Source organism: Mobula birostris, chromosome 1, assembly GCF_030028105.1.
Source record: "Mobula birostris isolate sMobBir1 chromosome 1, sMobBir1.hap1, whole genome shotgun sequence".
NCBI classification, from domain to species: Eukaryota; Metazoa; Chordata; class Chondrichthyes; order Myliobatiformes; family Myliobatidae; genus Mobula; species Mobula birostris.
The window spans coordinates 129,652,439-129,668,824 of record NC_092370.1 but is presented as its reverse complement, the minus strand read 5'-3'; the positions used below and the strand labels follow the sequence as shown (position 1 = coordinate 129,668,824).

Genomic DNA, 16,386 nt, shown 5'->3' with positions numbered 1-16,386 from the left:
CAATTCTGATTTAAGGTTAGAGACGGAATTGGATGCAAACCAGCTCTGGCAGGATTTGCAGGCCATTACTTCCTACAAGACAAAACCTAACGTCATGGATGGCAGTGATGCTTCACTTCCAGAGGAGCACAACAGCTTTTATGCTCACTTTGAAAGGGAGAATAAAGGTACACCTATGCAAATCCCTGCAGCATCTGGTGACACTCTGCTTCCTGTCTCGGAGGCTGACATCAGAATATCTTTCAAGAGGGTGAATGCTTACAAGGTGTCGGGCCCTGATGGTGTACCTAGTAGAGCACTGAAAACCCGTGCCAATCAACTGGTGGGAGTGTTCAAGGACATCTTCGGTCTCTAACTGCTGCAATCAGAGTTTCCCGCCTGCTTGAGAAGGGAAATAATCATACCAGTGCCCAAGAAGAGCAGGGTGAGCAGCCTCAGCCACTGTCACCCAGTGGCACTCGCGTCTTCTGTGAAGGAGTGCTTTGAGAGATTGGTCATGGCCAGAGTCATCACCTGCCTAAGCAAGGACCAGGACCCACGGCAATGTGCCTACTGCCACAACAGGTCTACAGTGGATGCAATCTCACTGGCTCTCACTCAGCCTTGAATCGCCTGGACAGTAGTAATACTTACATCAGGCTGCTGTTTTCTGACCACAGCTCAGCATTCAACACAGTCATACTCTCAGTTCTAATCAAAAAGCTCCAAAACCTGGACCTCTACCTCTCTCAGCAACTGGATCCTTGACTTCCTCAGCAGGAGACCACAGTCAGTACTGATTGGAAATAGCATCTCCTCCTCGCTGGCAATCAACATGGGCGTACCCCAAAGGATGTGTGCTTAGCCCACTGCTCTACTGTCTCTACATCCACAGCTGTGTGGTTAGGCACAACTCAAATACCATCTATAAATTTGCCAGTGTCGCAACTATTGTTGGCAGAATTTCAGATGGTGATGGTGATGAGATATCGGCTGATCGAGTGGTGTCGCAACAACAATCATGAGTTGTAGAGTCTTGAAAGTGAGCCTATAGGTTGTGTTCAGTAATCAGTTCAGTGTTGTGGTGAGTGAAGCTATCACTAGTTCAGAAGCCTGATGGTTGAAGCGTAATAACTGTTCATGAACCTGGTGGGATGGAAAGTATGGTGAGGTGGTTAATGGGTAGAGATGTTGATCAGCCTGATGGCTCGCGGGAAGTAATTGCTTTTGTGTCTGGTGGTCCTGGCTAGGATACTGTGTAGCCTGTTCTCTGATAGGAGTGGAAGCGACTCATGCCTTGACACCAAGAAGAAGATGGTGTTAGTTATTACTGGAACAGCTGTTGTGGAGGTTGTTGTGATCACTGAATACTACCTTTGGATTGATTTTCAATGACATTATTATTATTATTATTTGATTTTTTTTGTATCTGCATAGTATATTTTTTGCATATTGGTTGCTTGTCAGCCTTCATGTGTTGTTTCTCATTGTCTTTATTGTATTTCTTTGTTCTACTATGAATGCTGGCAAGAAAATGAATCTCAGGGTAGTACATGGTGACATATATGTACTTTGATAATAAATTCACTTTGAACTATAACCTTAAGGATTGAATAGAAATTAAATGTGATGTGTAATGAATCTACTTGCTGACATAGTCTTTTGCTAAGTCCTGCATATGTTTCCTTGGGCTGCTTATGGATGCATCATTAATTCTTGTTTTGCTCTAGAGAATCTTTCCATTACATGTTGGAAGCAACAAAGTCCTTGCGTCAAAAGCAAGGGGAGGGGCCGATGACGTACTTGAATAAAGGGCAGTTTTACGCCATAACCCTCAGGGAGACTGGAGCCAACAAGTGCCTTCGTCATCCAATCAGCAAAGTTAGGGTAAGCTGTTGTGTTTCCCTTCAACTTAAGTGGGACTTTTTAAGTAAACACAACAGTGCATTTATAAAGAAGTTGTGATTATGTCCAAAGGAAATTGCCTTGGTGTTTTCACATTATAGATATAGAATTGGATTCCTATCTAATTGATGAGATCTATGGAAATACTTCCAAAACTTCAACTTTCTGTGTGGTTGGGGATCATTTGGTATTGGGGCAACTTTACAGTTTTTGGGTTGAGGGGGTGTGGCTGTGATAAAATGACCCATTCTTGGGGAACGTTCAGACTGGGTATGTGTCATCCTGATCGCTCTCAAGTGGTGTCTGCTCACAAGTGTGTGTAGCCATAATTCCTTGAAGGTGATGTCACAGTTAGATGGGGTCATAAAAAGAGGCTTTGGCATATCGACTTTCATCAATTAAAGTATTAAGAACAGGACAACACACACGCACGCAATATGCTGGTGGAACTCTCAGCAGGTCAGGTAGCATGTATAGAAATGAATAAACAGTCGATGTTTTGGGTCGAGAACCTTCATCAGCCCGACACATTGACTGTTTATTCCTGTCCATAGATGCTGCCTGACTTGCTGAGTTCCTCCAGCATTTTGTGTGTGATGCCTCTGGACTTGCAGCATCTGCAGAATCTCTTGTATTTACAGGAATTGTGATGTTATATTAAAGTTGTGGGAGACATGGGTGAGGCCAGATTTGGTGTATATGACTTGGAGTATGAATAGGATTGGGATTGGCTGTGAAGTTCCCCACACAATTGATAATCAGATTTATTATCACTGACAAATGACGTAAAATTTGTTGTTTTACAGTACAAAGACATAAAATCTGTAAATTACAAAAATGACTAAGTAAAGCAATAAAAAAGGAATAACAAGGTATTGTTCATTATGTATTTAGAAATCATAGCATCTTATTGAACATCACAAATAACCTCTCCTGGTCCAACCTCGTAGACAACATGATCAAAAAATCTCAGCTCTACTTCCTCAGGAGGCTAAAGGAACTTGTTATGTCCCTCTCTTATCAATCTTCCTTGATGCGCTATAGAGTTGTGGGTACAGGTCAGCACTTTGCAGAAGCCTGCCTTTTCTCTATGAACTCCGTGTGTGCTTACTGCTGACTCCATAAGGCAGGCAGCACAAGTAAAGACCCCACTCACCTCTCTTCCAATGGGCAGGAGGTACAAAAGCAGCAAGTAAGTACCATCAGGCTTAAGGACCTCACTCTTATGACCATTGAATGGCTGCCTAGTACAATAAGACACACTCTTGACCTCGCAATTTATCTCGTTATGATCTTGCACCTTATTGTTTACCCCACACTGACTTTCCTCTGTGGCTGTTGCACTTTATTCTGCATCTGTTAATATTTTCTCTTGTACCACCTCAATGCATTGTGTAATGGATAACAAGCAAGACTAGCTTTTCACTGGATACCAGTACACACTAAGTGGCCACTTTATTAGGTACCTCCTGTAGCCCATCCACTTCAAGGTTCAACATGTTGAACCCATTGAAATCCATCTGAAATCCATTTTGAAGTCTACGATTCCAGAGAACTGGTCTCAAACTGTCATTTCTTCCCTCGAGTTTAGAAGAATGGTGGGGGGGGGGCGCGCGGGGAGGGACTCATTAAAACCTATGGAACAGGCCGAGACAGAGAGTGGATGATGGAGGGGAGGCTTCCAAATTAAGATTCAGGTTGTATATTGTTATTCCTCAGTACACAAGTGTAAAGGAGAGCAAACTGATTGTTACGCCAGATCTGATGCAGCATAAACAAAAACACAGCAATCATAAAGAACACAAGTTTAAAAATAAAGAAATACAATAAATGTAAAAACAATCCTATAAGATATAATGTATATTTCCACGCTGACAGGAAATGATAAAGTGACAAAGTGACTCTTGTTTGGCAAGCGGAACTCTTCTGGGCAGCAGCAGTGACCGTGACTGTGTCAGTGTAGGTATAAGGTGTGGAGTGTAACTGTGAAGTGGCAGTGCATGGGGGATGAAGGGTGCTGGGGGCAGTTGAGCATCAGAGGGCACAGCTTTCGAATAAGAGGACGTCCCTTTAGAACAGAGGTGAGGAGGGATACATGCAGCCAGGGGGTAGTGAATCTGTGAATTCATTACCAGAGACAACTGTGGAGGCCAGGTCATCGGGTATATTTAAAGCAGAGATTGACAGGTTCTTGATTAGTTAGGGCAGCAAATATAACGGGGAGAAGGCTGGAGAATGGAGTTGAAAGAAATAATAAATCAGCATTGATTAAATGGCAGGGCAGACTTAATTGGCTGAATGGCCTAGTTATGCTTCCATGTCTTGTCTTATGTCTTATTTCCACTGTTCATAATGTATCTTAACTCATCCAATTACACAGTTTCATATATAGTAGCCCGAGCTTGCTCAACCTATCCTTATAAGACATGCTCTCTAATCCAGGCAGCATCTTACTAAATCTCCTCAGCACCCTCTCTAAAGGTTTCACATCCTTCCTATTTAATGTGACAACTGGAACTGAAAACAGTATTTCCAATGTGGTCTATCCAGGGCTTTATAGAGCTGCAACATTACCTTGTGCTTCTTAAACTCAGTCCCCTGACTAATGAAGGCCAACACACCATAAGCCTTCTCAGCCCCAAGATGCCTCTGTTCCTTCACACTGCTAAGAAACCTGCCATTAACCCTATATTCTGCCTTCAAATCCGATTTCCAACGTGTATCACTGCGTAAATTCCCAGTGGAAATTCATCTGCCACTCCCCAGCCCAGCTCTGCGTCTTGTAACCTGCAGCAACCTTCTACACTGTCCACAACTCCGCCTGCCTACATACAGAAAATATTTAAAGGGCTGCAATTTTGTTTTTGTTTTAGGATTAGAATTAGAAGCAATGATCAACAGTGTAAAGGAAATAAATGTATAATTAGTCTTTAATTGTCCCATGATAATTTTTATTTTTTGCAAAGTTTTCTTGAAAAAATTGCTGGCATGAGTCTACTAAGAGTAAGAGACTGTGGCTGGCTACAGAGTAATATTGATACCAATATAGAAGTGTAAAATATGCTCATATGCTAATCTTCAAATGAGGAATAACAGGATAATGTGAGCCAGATAAGGGTTCAAAACTTTGTAATTTTTTGGAAAATATAATCTTAACAAATCTGACTAATCCCTTTCCCAGAGTGTAATAATGGTGGTATTCAGTGAAGACAAGAACCGTGAAGAGCAACTGAAATACTGGAAATATTGGCATTCCCGACAGCATACAGCCAAACAGAGGGTTCTCGATATCGGTAAGTGACTGTGTAAATGCAGCTTCTCTGAGGTGAGCTACAATGACAAAACAGGAATTTCCAATGGCAATGGCCTTGATTTGGGGTGGCACGGCAGCACAGCAGCTAGTGAAATGCTGTTGAGGTGCCAGCAACCCAGGTTCAATTCTGTCCACTGCCTGTAAAGTGTTTGTATATTCTCCCCGAGACCATGTGGGTTTCCTCCGAGTGCTCTAGTTTCCTCCAGCGTTCCAAAGATGTAAGGGTTATGAGGTTAATTGGTCACATGGGTGTAATAGGGTGATGCAGAGTCATTAAGCCGGAGGGGCCTGTTACTGTGCTGTATCTCTAAATAAATAAATGAATAAATACTATAAAAACAACATTAATTATTATAGATGTGTATTTTAGTTTTCACTAGCTGGATAGACTAGAGGTATATGTTCCTTTGTATAGAGTTTTAGGGTAATTATGTTTTTGATATTTTTTGGGTTCTTATCCACTTTCGGCTGCTGCTCTGTGAACCAAAACAGTTTCACATGCCTGTGCTTGAGGAGAAAACCCAGAAGTGATGGCTTTGATTGTCATCATCAAATCCAATTCTCCACTTCACAGAAATGATCAGTGGATTGAAATGAGTAGTAAAACTGTTCCCAGCTCGTGGCTGAATTTCTTCTCTCATCTAAAAATCAATAGGTTGAGCGAGCTAGGGCTTTTCTCTCTGGAACGGAGGAGGACGAGCGGTGACTTGATAGAAATGTACAAGATGATAAGAGAATGGATACCCAGAGACTTTTTTCCCAGGACAGAAATGGTTAATACTGTATGAGGAGGTATAATTTTAATTTTGGACCAGAGTATTGGGGGGAATGTCAGATAAGTGCACAGAGAATGGTGTGTGTGTGTGTGTGTGAGAAACATCAACAGGAGTGGTGGAAGAGGCAGATACATTAGGGGCATTTAAGAAATTCTTAGGTAGGCAGATGAACATTAGAGAAATAGAGGGTTATGTAGGAGAGAAAAGTTAGATTGATCTTAGAGCAGGTTTTAAGGTTGACAACATCATGGGCTGAAGGATCTATATTGATTAAACTTATTAAGGTTAAAGTAAATTTATTATTAAAGTATGTACATGTTACTATATATTACCCTGAGATTCATTTTCTTGCTGCATTTACAGGAAAATAAAGAAATACAATAGAAGTTATGAAAAACTTTATACATAAGCAAAGATTGACAAACAGCCAATGTGCAAAAGAAGATAAATTGTGCAAATAGAAAATAAGTAAAACCGAGAATGTGAGTTTTCGCGTCCTTGAACGTGAGACTGTAGGTTGTGGAATCAATTCAGAGTTGAGGTGAGTGAAGTTATCCTCACTGGTTCAGGAGCCTGATGGTTGAAGGATAATAACCGTTCCTGAACCTGGTGGTGTGGAACCTAAGGTTGCAGTACTTCTTGCCTAATGGTAGTAGCGAGAAGAGAGAATAGCCTGGGTAGTGGGGGGTGTCCTTGATGATGGATGCTGCTTTCTTTTGACAACAGTCCATGTAAGTAAGCTCAATGGTGAGGAGAGCTTTGCCTATGATAGAGTGGGCTGTATCTACCACTTTCTGTAGACTTTTCTGTCCCCTGGCCCTTGGTGTTTCCATACCAAGCCATTATGCAACCAGTTATGATGCTCTCCACTATGCATCTATAGAGGTTCGTCAAAGTTTCAGGTGACATTATGAATCTACACAGATTTCTATTAAAGTAGAAGTTTCGTTGTGCCTTCTTTGTGATGGCATTTATGTGCCGGTCCCAGCACAGGTCCTCTGATATGATGACGCCAAGCAATTTAACGTCACTGACTTTCTCCAGCTCCTGATGCCCTCATGAGACTGGCTCATGGACCTCTACTTTCCTCCTCCTGTAGTCAATGATCAGCTGTTCGGTTTTGCTGACATTGAGTGAGATGTTGTTATGGTGCCAACCAACCAAATTTTCACATGGTGAGGAACAACGTGGTACAAAGATTGATTTACAGTGACCATGAAAGCATTAGATTGGAAAAAGATAGTGATGATTTGCTGAGCACAGCAGAAATGTAGCACACTTCATTTACCACACACTATACTTTTGGGAAGGTGGTATATACAACAAATGGAGGATAATAAGTAATGTAGAACAAAGGGACTTTTGGAGTGTTTGTCACCAACCCTTAAGGGCATGGTAATGTAACAGTTAACACCATCACCTTACAGCACCAGTGATCATCCATTGGGGTTTAATTCCCGCCGGTGTTGGTAAGGAATTTGTATGTTTTCTCCCGAGACCGCTTGGGTTTCTTCCCGTTTCCTTCCACATTCCAAAGGTGTACAGTTAGGGATAGTAAGTTGTGTGCGTGTTATGTCGGCGTCGGAAGTGCAGTGACACCTGTGGGCTGCCCCCACCACAACACTCGCTGGTTTGATTTGACACAAACACTCTGTTTTGGTGTATATGTGACAAATAAAGCTGATCGTTAATCTTTATCAGGACAGGTCAATAAACTGGTTACGGAAGCTTTCCTTCATTAGAACACAGGAGTAGGAAAGCTAAACTAGAAGTATGCTTGATGATAATTAGACCACAATTTATGTACTACTTCGAACTTCGATCAGCATATTATAGAAATGATGTGACTGTACTGGAGAGGGTGAAGAGAAGTATGTCGGTGCTGTGAGGAAGGATTAGATGAGCTTGGGTTGTTTACCTTCCTAAGGGAAGACTTAATTGAAGTGTACACAATAACGGGGGTTGAGTTAGGCACAGCCCATTTTACGCCTTTTCCCCTCTGTACAGGCACTAGAGACCAAACAGCATGGAATTGAAGGAATTGTTAAGGAGGTCATGGGGAAATGAGTGTGGCACAGAGGTGTAGTAGTGACTTTACAGTGACAGCGATCACCGATCACGGCTTCATTTCTGCCTGTGTCTCAAAGGAGTTTGTACCTCCTCCCCGTGACTACGTGGATTTCTTCCAGGTGCACCAGCTACAAAGGGTTGGGAAGTTGTGGCATGCTATGTTGATGCTGAAAGCATGGCAACACTTGCGGGCTGGCTCCGGCGCAATCATTGGGCCATGTTGGTCAATGATGTAAAACACCCATTTCATTGTATGTTTCGATGTACAAGTGACAAATGAAGTTCATTTTTATCTTTAATTGTTTCTCAATCAGAGGATGGTGAGTGTCTGGAACTTGCTGCCATCACATTTAAATGCGTTTGGATGTTTATGTAGAGTTCTGATCTGCAGGTCTGGAAATCTATGTTCGATTAGGCTTGCTACAGTCTTGCACAGATTCAATGGACCAAGTGGTAATCTAGTGTGTGTAATAAATTCTCCATAGGCTTACCCATTATAAATTTGTTTTCATCTATGGGGTTATTGTATATGGGATTTACACATCACTAATGATTCTAAGGAATTTAGGTTTAAGTATGTGGGATTTTAGCTTTAGTGCATGGGATTTTATGTATATGGAATATTAAATTTAAGTATATAGGATTTTAATTTCATTAATGATTTTAAGGATTTTAACCTCACTAATAATGACTTTTGCTGGCCATTGGTGCACATCATGGTTCTCTTATGAAAAGTAACAAATGACTGAATGAAATATTAGTCTTTGTACATGAGGCTCCTTTTTGGAAATGTTCATGTTTCCTCTCACGACAGTCATTTCGTTCATGATTAGATAAGGATTAACTTTATTTGTTGCATGTACATCGAACATACAGCGAAATGCATCAAATCAGCAAGGGTGTGCTGGGGGCAGCCCACAAGTGTCACCATGCTTCCGATGCCAACTCAACATGCCTACAACGTAGTAAACCTAACCCAGACGTCTGTGGAATGTGGGGGGAATCTAGAGTAACCAGAGGAAAGCCAAGCGGTCACGTAGAGAATATAAACAGTAGCGGGAATTGAACCCCAATTGGTGATTGCTGGCTGGCACTGTAAAGTGATGCACTAACCCCTCCACTTCAATGCCGCCCCAATGGTGTCTTGTCTCTGAGGGAAACAAATCATCAGCCGCTGCTTTTGTTTTGCAACCAGTTTTCCAAAGCACACTGAAGTGCTCCAACATAAACATCGCATGAATTGTTGACATTGATTTTTGTCGTTCTTTATGTGAAGAAAACCGTCTTGAAAACGTTCTGTGGTCATTTCATATGTGTGTGTGTGTGTGTGTGTGTGTGTGTGAATATGTGTATGGTTTAACCTTTAAACACCAAAAACAAATCAAGAAAATAGCCGGAATTCCCTTCGTTTATTTGGGACTCTATGCCGCTTAATTGGGACAGGAGACTGTTGCCGGACAGTTTCTGACTAGCGTCAGTCGTGTGTACATCATGTGGCCGTTAGTCATTACACCGTGCTTAGAACAGTTTTTAAATAGCGTTGCTTGTGTGTTTGTGTTCAAAAAGCAGTGATTTTTGTCACTGATGACTGGCAAGTCATAATCAGTATTCAGAACCGTTTTGCTCACTGCAGTTTCAAGCATTCAGGATTGGAGATGCCAGAAATGGCCAGGAGTGGAAATGAAACAATTTCACTTCTTCATCAGTGAAAGGACTGCTTGAAGACAGTCCAATATCTGCACTAATTGTTTGTGCTGATTTTGTTCATTTACAGTCAATCAAAAAACACATCAGTGTGCACTGCATGAATTCCTCTGTCGATAACTATTAGGAACTAATGCACAGTTTTGTAGTACTGTAATAGGTTTGGTAGTGTTCTAATTTGTTCTATATTTTTAACTACGCCATTTATTACTCAGTTCATCAGTAGTTTGTCTTTGTTATACCTTTTTAACTATTTCCATGAAATTTTGGCTCATTGGGACAGCCAGTTAATTGTGTCATAATGTACTGGTCCCGATGTGTTCCAATCAACTGGAATCCTGTGTGTGTGTGACAGAACAGGTTGGCAATGCTAATTCTCCCGCTAACCTTGCCCCTTTGCCCGGTTAGTTACTCCTCCTTGTCCTGTCCCTGCTCTGGTTTCCCCAGTAGTTCACACACTTTGCCCTCCCATTCTGAAGTTCTTGGGAGTTCACCATTTACACACCCCAGCAGTAAAACAGTTGCCAGCTTGGCTAATCAAAACAATCCCTTCAGTTAGCGTGCTCTACTGGTTTATAGCTCATAAAAATAAGGATTCTAGACACAGGCATTCCAGTTCATTTATTTTCACTCACACCATTACATCAGTTTGTAGACAGAACAGTTTCAAAGGTCCGAGGGACAGTTTGGGTGTCCTAAAATAATGCCAGGGTTAGTGGGAGCAGGCACACTACACCCTACTCAAGCAACACCACCAGTGAGGTGATATTGTTCTTTTACGTACAGTGTATACAACTGAACATGAGGAGACTGATCTATGGGTCTAACTAAGGTACTTGTTGTGGAATAAAACTGTAGGATGTTAGAATCACTATTTAAAATGTTCCATTTCTGCATCTGAAATAGTTACTATGGTCTGATCATGTGATTTTGCCCCCCCCCCCCCCACACACACACACACCCAGACCAACATGTTCCTTCTAGACTGGGCAGAGCCAGATTGAAGCCGTCAGTCTGGCTTTGCTAGAGAGGTGCGGAGGTTGGATTTGACAGTTGGTGAATAGTTATATTGGAAAGTTAACGACAAAGTGTACGTTTGTTTTCATTTGTCTATTTGCAAATAGTTTTTCTTCACAGCGTTTGGCAACTTTTGCATTTTTTTTTCACCTGCACTAAATAAAACCCCTTTACAGTAATGTACCATTGTGACTTAGCATCTGTATTATTTTCAACTGGTGACCTTTGTCAGGCATGTTCCCCACGCCTTATTGATAGCGAGGTGTGACTCTGTGTGTGTGTGTGTGTGTGTGTGTGTGTGTGTGTGTGTGTATATGTATACACACACACATACACATATACTGTTGTTGACTTCAATACATAAGTATCAAAGTGCCTTTTTCTGTGCTCCTCTGCTATATGTCAGGGTTCAGGTACTGACGAAACAACTGTTTGGATAATGGAGTTGGAAGGATACATTTTTTGTCAACAGCTGTTTTAAAATAATTGTCAGAGATTTTGGTTCCCATTACTCCTTTGATAATAAAAGTTTTTCCACTGAATGTTGAAATAACTGTTGTGCTGGCCTGCAAGGTGCGTTGCATGATACTACAAGGGACCAGGGAAACATCGCTTCCAGCTTCCTTGAGTTCATTGAGTCACGGAATGCCGTGTTCCAACTTGTTGGAATCTGAGCTTCAACATTTTCCACAGTACTGTATCAGATCGCAGCAAAAAGTTCTTTTTTTGTAGTTAGTCCTGCTACGCGTCACCTCACTGTGTAGTTACTAAATGCAGGAAAGCCCAAGATACGTTTACTGCATTGCCTTGATCCCTTAGTCCAAGAATTCAATGAATTTAGTCAAACCTGATCGTTCAGTTTGCATTTGATTTCTTTTGTTTATTCATCAATATTTCTCTATTACATTTTTGTAAAGATTTCTTTATATTTTTAACCCATTGTTGTCAAATAAATTGGAATTCTCAAGGACAATGGTCTATTTTTTAATAATGCAGAGAAGTACCACATTTATCTTTAAGTCAGTTTTTTGATGAACTTTTATAGATATGCAATAGTAAATCCATCTTTCCTGCAATTTCAGTCGGTGCTGATGCAGTCTCTCTGAATCAGGAGATCTTCTTTGTCCAATTTTGCCTTTTTGTAAACTCCACCCTTTTGGGTTCCCTGAGAACATAGAAATCTACAGCACATTACAGGCCCTTCGGCCCACAATGTTGTGCCGACCATGTAACCTACTCTAGAAACTGCCTAGAATTACCCAACTGCATAGCCCTCTATTTTTCTAAGCTCCATGTACCTGTCTAAGAGTCTCTTAAAAGACCCGATTGTATCCGCCTCCAACACTGTCACCAACAGTGCATTCCACACACCCACCACTCTCTGCGTGAAAAACTTATCTCTGACGTCCTCCTTGTACCTACTTCTAAGCACCTTAAAACTATGCCCTCTTGTGTTAGCTACTTGAGCCCTGGGAAAAAGCCTCTGACTATCCACATGATCAATGCCTCTCATCATCTTAAATACCTCCATCAGGTCACCTCTCATCCTCCATCACTCCAAGGAGAAAAGGCCAAGTTCACTCAACCTATTCTCATAAGGCATGCTCTCCAATCCGAGCAACATCCTTGTAAATCTCCTCCACGATCTTTTTAGAGTGTCCACATCCTTCCTGTAGTGAGGTGACCAGAAGTGAACACAGTACTCCAAGTGGGGTCTGACCAAGAAATCCCTAGTTATTTTTCCCTGATGGATTGGAAGGTTCAATTGTGAATTTATTCATAGAACAGGGAGTTCCTCTTTATTTATCGTCTTGGAAAGAGCTATAGGGTGGCTCAGTGATGCAGCCAGTGCCACACGTTCCATCCTGACCTTTATTTACACATTCCTCCTGTGACCATGTGGGTTTCCTCCAGTCATGCAATACAGTACCTTCCCACATCCCAAAGATGTGTTGGTTGGTCGGTTAATTGGCACTGCAAATAGTCCCTAGTGTGCAGGTGAGTGGTAGAATCTTGGGAAAGGGGTTGTGGAGAGAGGTAATAAGATCTTGGGGAGAATAAAATGGGTTCAGTGTAAATGGGAGTGTGATTATTGTGGCCAGGAAGGCCTTTTCCTGTGCTGTAACACCCCGTGTTTGTGCCAAACGACAGCACTCATGCATATTGTGGTTTTGAAAACTGAAGGTTTTTCTCAGTATGTCAAACAATACCTTCTTGTATGAATTTGACAACAGTATCAGAATAATATTATTTAGCGATATTGCACAGTAGCAGGCTGTTCCAGCCCAACAAGCCCACGCCACCCAAGTACACTCATGAGACCAATTAGTCTACTATCCCGTGCACCTTTGGAATGTGGGAGCACCCAGTGGACAGCCATGGGGAGAACATTCAAACTCCTTACAGATAGTCGCACGAATTGAGCCTGGGTCACTGGCACTGTAGTAGTGTTACGCCAACCACTATGCTGCCACATCACCCACAGTTCACAAAATCCATGTCCCCACCTGCTCCTGATCAGCATCGCATTAGTTCTAATTACCTGCGAAAGATTCGGCGCCCTTTGACATTTGCAATTTAGTCGTTTCTGTTTTGTAACTATGTTGCTTGTTTCAAAGATTGATTTAGTAGCATGAACCAGAGAAGTTTGGAGAGATTTTATCTCTAATGTTTTTTTTCCCTTCTTTAGAGACACTTCAACATGAGCTCTTGTATAACGCAGAGATTATTTTGGATTAGATCTGGTTTTGATGCCCTTCGCATTTGTCCCTGCCACTGACATGACTTGCACTGGGTTGAATGTGAAGCTCGTGACACTGTGTCCCAAAAAGGAGAATATAGAAAGAAAGTTTGAAGTTGTGTGGGTGGGTGGTGGGTAATGCTAAAAGGAACTCCTTGTGTGGGGCCTCATTCTGCTAAAACAGCATCTCTAGATTTTATTTTTAAGGATTAGCTGTGTCTCTACATGTTGTAGATAAATACTTAACAGCAAGTTTCAACAAGTTGTTGTCATTAGGAGATACCTTGGTCTGCTGTGGGTTCAACAGTCAAAAATATTTGTACGTACATGTCATAAACATAAGGTTCTGCAGATGCTGGAAATACAGATTAACACACACACAAAATGTTGGAGGAATTCAGCAGGTCAGGCAGCATCAATGGAGGGAAATAAACAGTCTACATTTTGGGCTGACATCTTTCATCATGTCTGGAAAGGAAGTGGGCAGAAGCCACAATAAGAAGGTTGGGGAGAAGGGGAAGCGTAAAAAGGTGGCAGGTGATAGGTGAGACCATTTAAGGGTGGAGGGGGGTGATGAGGTAAGAAGCTGGGAGGTGATAGGTGGAAGAGGTAAAGGGCTGGAGAAGAAGGAATCTGATAGGAGAGGAAAGTAGACCATGAGAGAAAGGGAAGGAAGAGAGACACCAGAGGGAGGCGATGGGTAGTTGCAGGATATTTGAGGCCATTGAAGCTGTATCATCAAAGAGAAACCGTAGGGTTGTGAAGACTGCAGAAATCATAATACCCCCTATTACAGTTAAACAAAATTGGAAGAATAAATTTAGAGTAAGGGATAAGAGATTTGAGAAGGCTTTTCTGGGGACTTTTCTGTGTCTGGACATTGGTATTTCCATACCAGGCCATGATACATCATTTAGGATACTCTGCACTGTGTGTCTGTAGAATTCTATCAGAGATTTAGTCTCTTAGAAAGTAGAGGTGCTGTTCTGCCCTCTTTGTGATGACACTTATGTGCTGGTCCAAGGACAGATCATCTGATATAAAGGCAAGGAGCTTAAAGTTACTCACCCTCTCTGTCTCATATGGCGGACTGGCTCATGGACCTCATCCCTATCACTGTGCACAACTTCAGAAAAGAGCTTTCTTACCATGGCCTATAAGCATCTTCCAAGGAATAGAGTTATGTCCTGACGAAGGATCTCGGCCTGAAACGTCGACTGTGCTTCTTCCTATGGATGCTGCCTGGCCTGCTGCGTTCCACCAGCATTTTGTGTGTGTTGAAGGAATAGAGTTATTCTGTTGCACCTTCTCCTTTAGCCTCTAACCCCTCAGATTACATGCCTCTTTGTCCTGAACAGATGAGGGATGAGAGTCATTGATCATAATGTGTCTGAGATAGAAGACCATAATAAGATATAGGAGCAGAATTAGGCCATTCGGCCCATTGAGTCTGCTTTGCCATTCCATCAGGGCTGATCCATTCTCTTTCTCAAACCCATTCTCCTGCCTTCTCCCCCGTAACCTTTGACTCCCTGACTAAACAAGAACCTATCAACCTCTGCTTTAAATATACTCAATGACTTGGCCTTCGCATCTGTCTGGCAATGAATTCCACAGATTTAGCTCCCTCTGGCTAAAGAAATTCCTCCTAATCTGTGTTCTAAATGGATGTCCCTCTGGCCCTAGACTCATTCACTGGAGGAAACATCATCTTCATATCCACTCCATCTCGGCCTTTCAATATTTGATAGGTTTCAATAAGATTCCCCCCCCACCCCCATTCTTCTCGAGTACAGGCCCAAAGCCATCAAACATGCCTCACACATTAACCCTTTCATTCCCAGGATCATTCTCTTGTGTTTTATCTGGACCCTCTCTAATGCCGGCACATCTTTTCTTAGATCAGGTGCCCAAAACTGCTCACAATATTCCAGACCAATGCCTTATAAAGCCTCAGTATTACATCCTTGCTTTTATATTCTGATCTTTAGAAATGAATGCTAACATTGTATTTGCCTTCCCTACCACCAAATGAGTGAAACTGTAAGTTAATCTTTAGGGAAAACTGCATAAATACTCCCAAGTCCCTGTATACCTCTGATTTTTTAAATTCTCTCCCTGTTTAGAAAACCTCATTCCTTCTACCAAATGCATGACTATACACTTCGTTACACTATATTCCATCTGCTTCTTATTTGTCCATTCTCCTAATCTATCAGAGTTCTCTGCAGACTCCCTGCTTCCCCAACACTATCTGCCCCTCCATCTACCTTCATATCATCTGCAAACATGCCACAAAGCCATCAATTCTGTCATCCAAATCATTGATATCTAATGTGAAAAGAAGCTGTCCCAGTACTAACCCCTGTAGAATACCATTACTTACCAGCAGTCAACTAGAAAAGCCCCTTTATTCCTATTCTGTGCCTCCTGCCAGTCAGCCAATTTTCTATCCACGGTAGTATCTTTCCTTTAAAGCAGCCCTATGTGCAGCAAGGGCTTTCTGAAAATCGAAGTAAACAACATCCACTGACTATCCTTTGTCTATCCTGCCTGTTATTTCCTCAGAGAGTTCCAACAGATCCTTAAGGTGCAAGAATTCCCCTTAAGGAAACCATGCTGGCTTTGGCCTAGTTAATCATGCATCTCCAAGTACTCTGAAATCTCATCGTTAATAATGGACTTCAACATCATCCCAACCACTGAGGTCAGGCTAACTGACCTATAATTTCCTTTCTTCTGCTTCCCTCCCTTCTTAAAGAGTGGAGTGATATTTGCAATTTTCCAGTCCTCCGGAACCATTCCAGACTCTAGTGATTCTTGAAAGATCATTACTAACGTTTCCACAATTACTTCAGCAACCCCTTTCGGAACGCTGGGGT

The 16,386-nt window shown here is 41.9% G+C and overlaps 1 protein-coding gene across 4 annotated transcripts in view; it reads left to right on the top strand.

Moving 5' to 3' along the window:
• grhl2b (grainyhead-like transcription factor 2b) overlaps window positions 1-16,386 on the top strand; it is a 174,779-nt gene that overhangs the window by 88,569 nt on the left and 69,824 nt on the right. For all 4 annotated transcript variants that reach the window (XM_072272503.1, XM_072272325.1, XM_072272240.1 and 1 more), the window contains 2 exons: window positions 1,710-1,866; window positions 5,066-5,177. In XM_072272503.1, coding sequence (XP_072128604.1) covers window positions 1,710-1,866; window positions 5,066-5,177 — 269 coding nt within the window. The remainder of the gene's footprint in view (window positions 1-1,709; window positions 1,867-5,065; window positions 5,178-16,386) is intronic.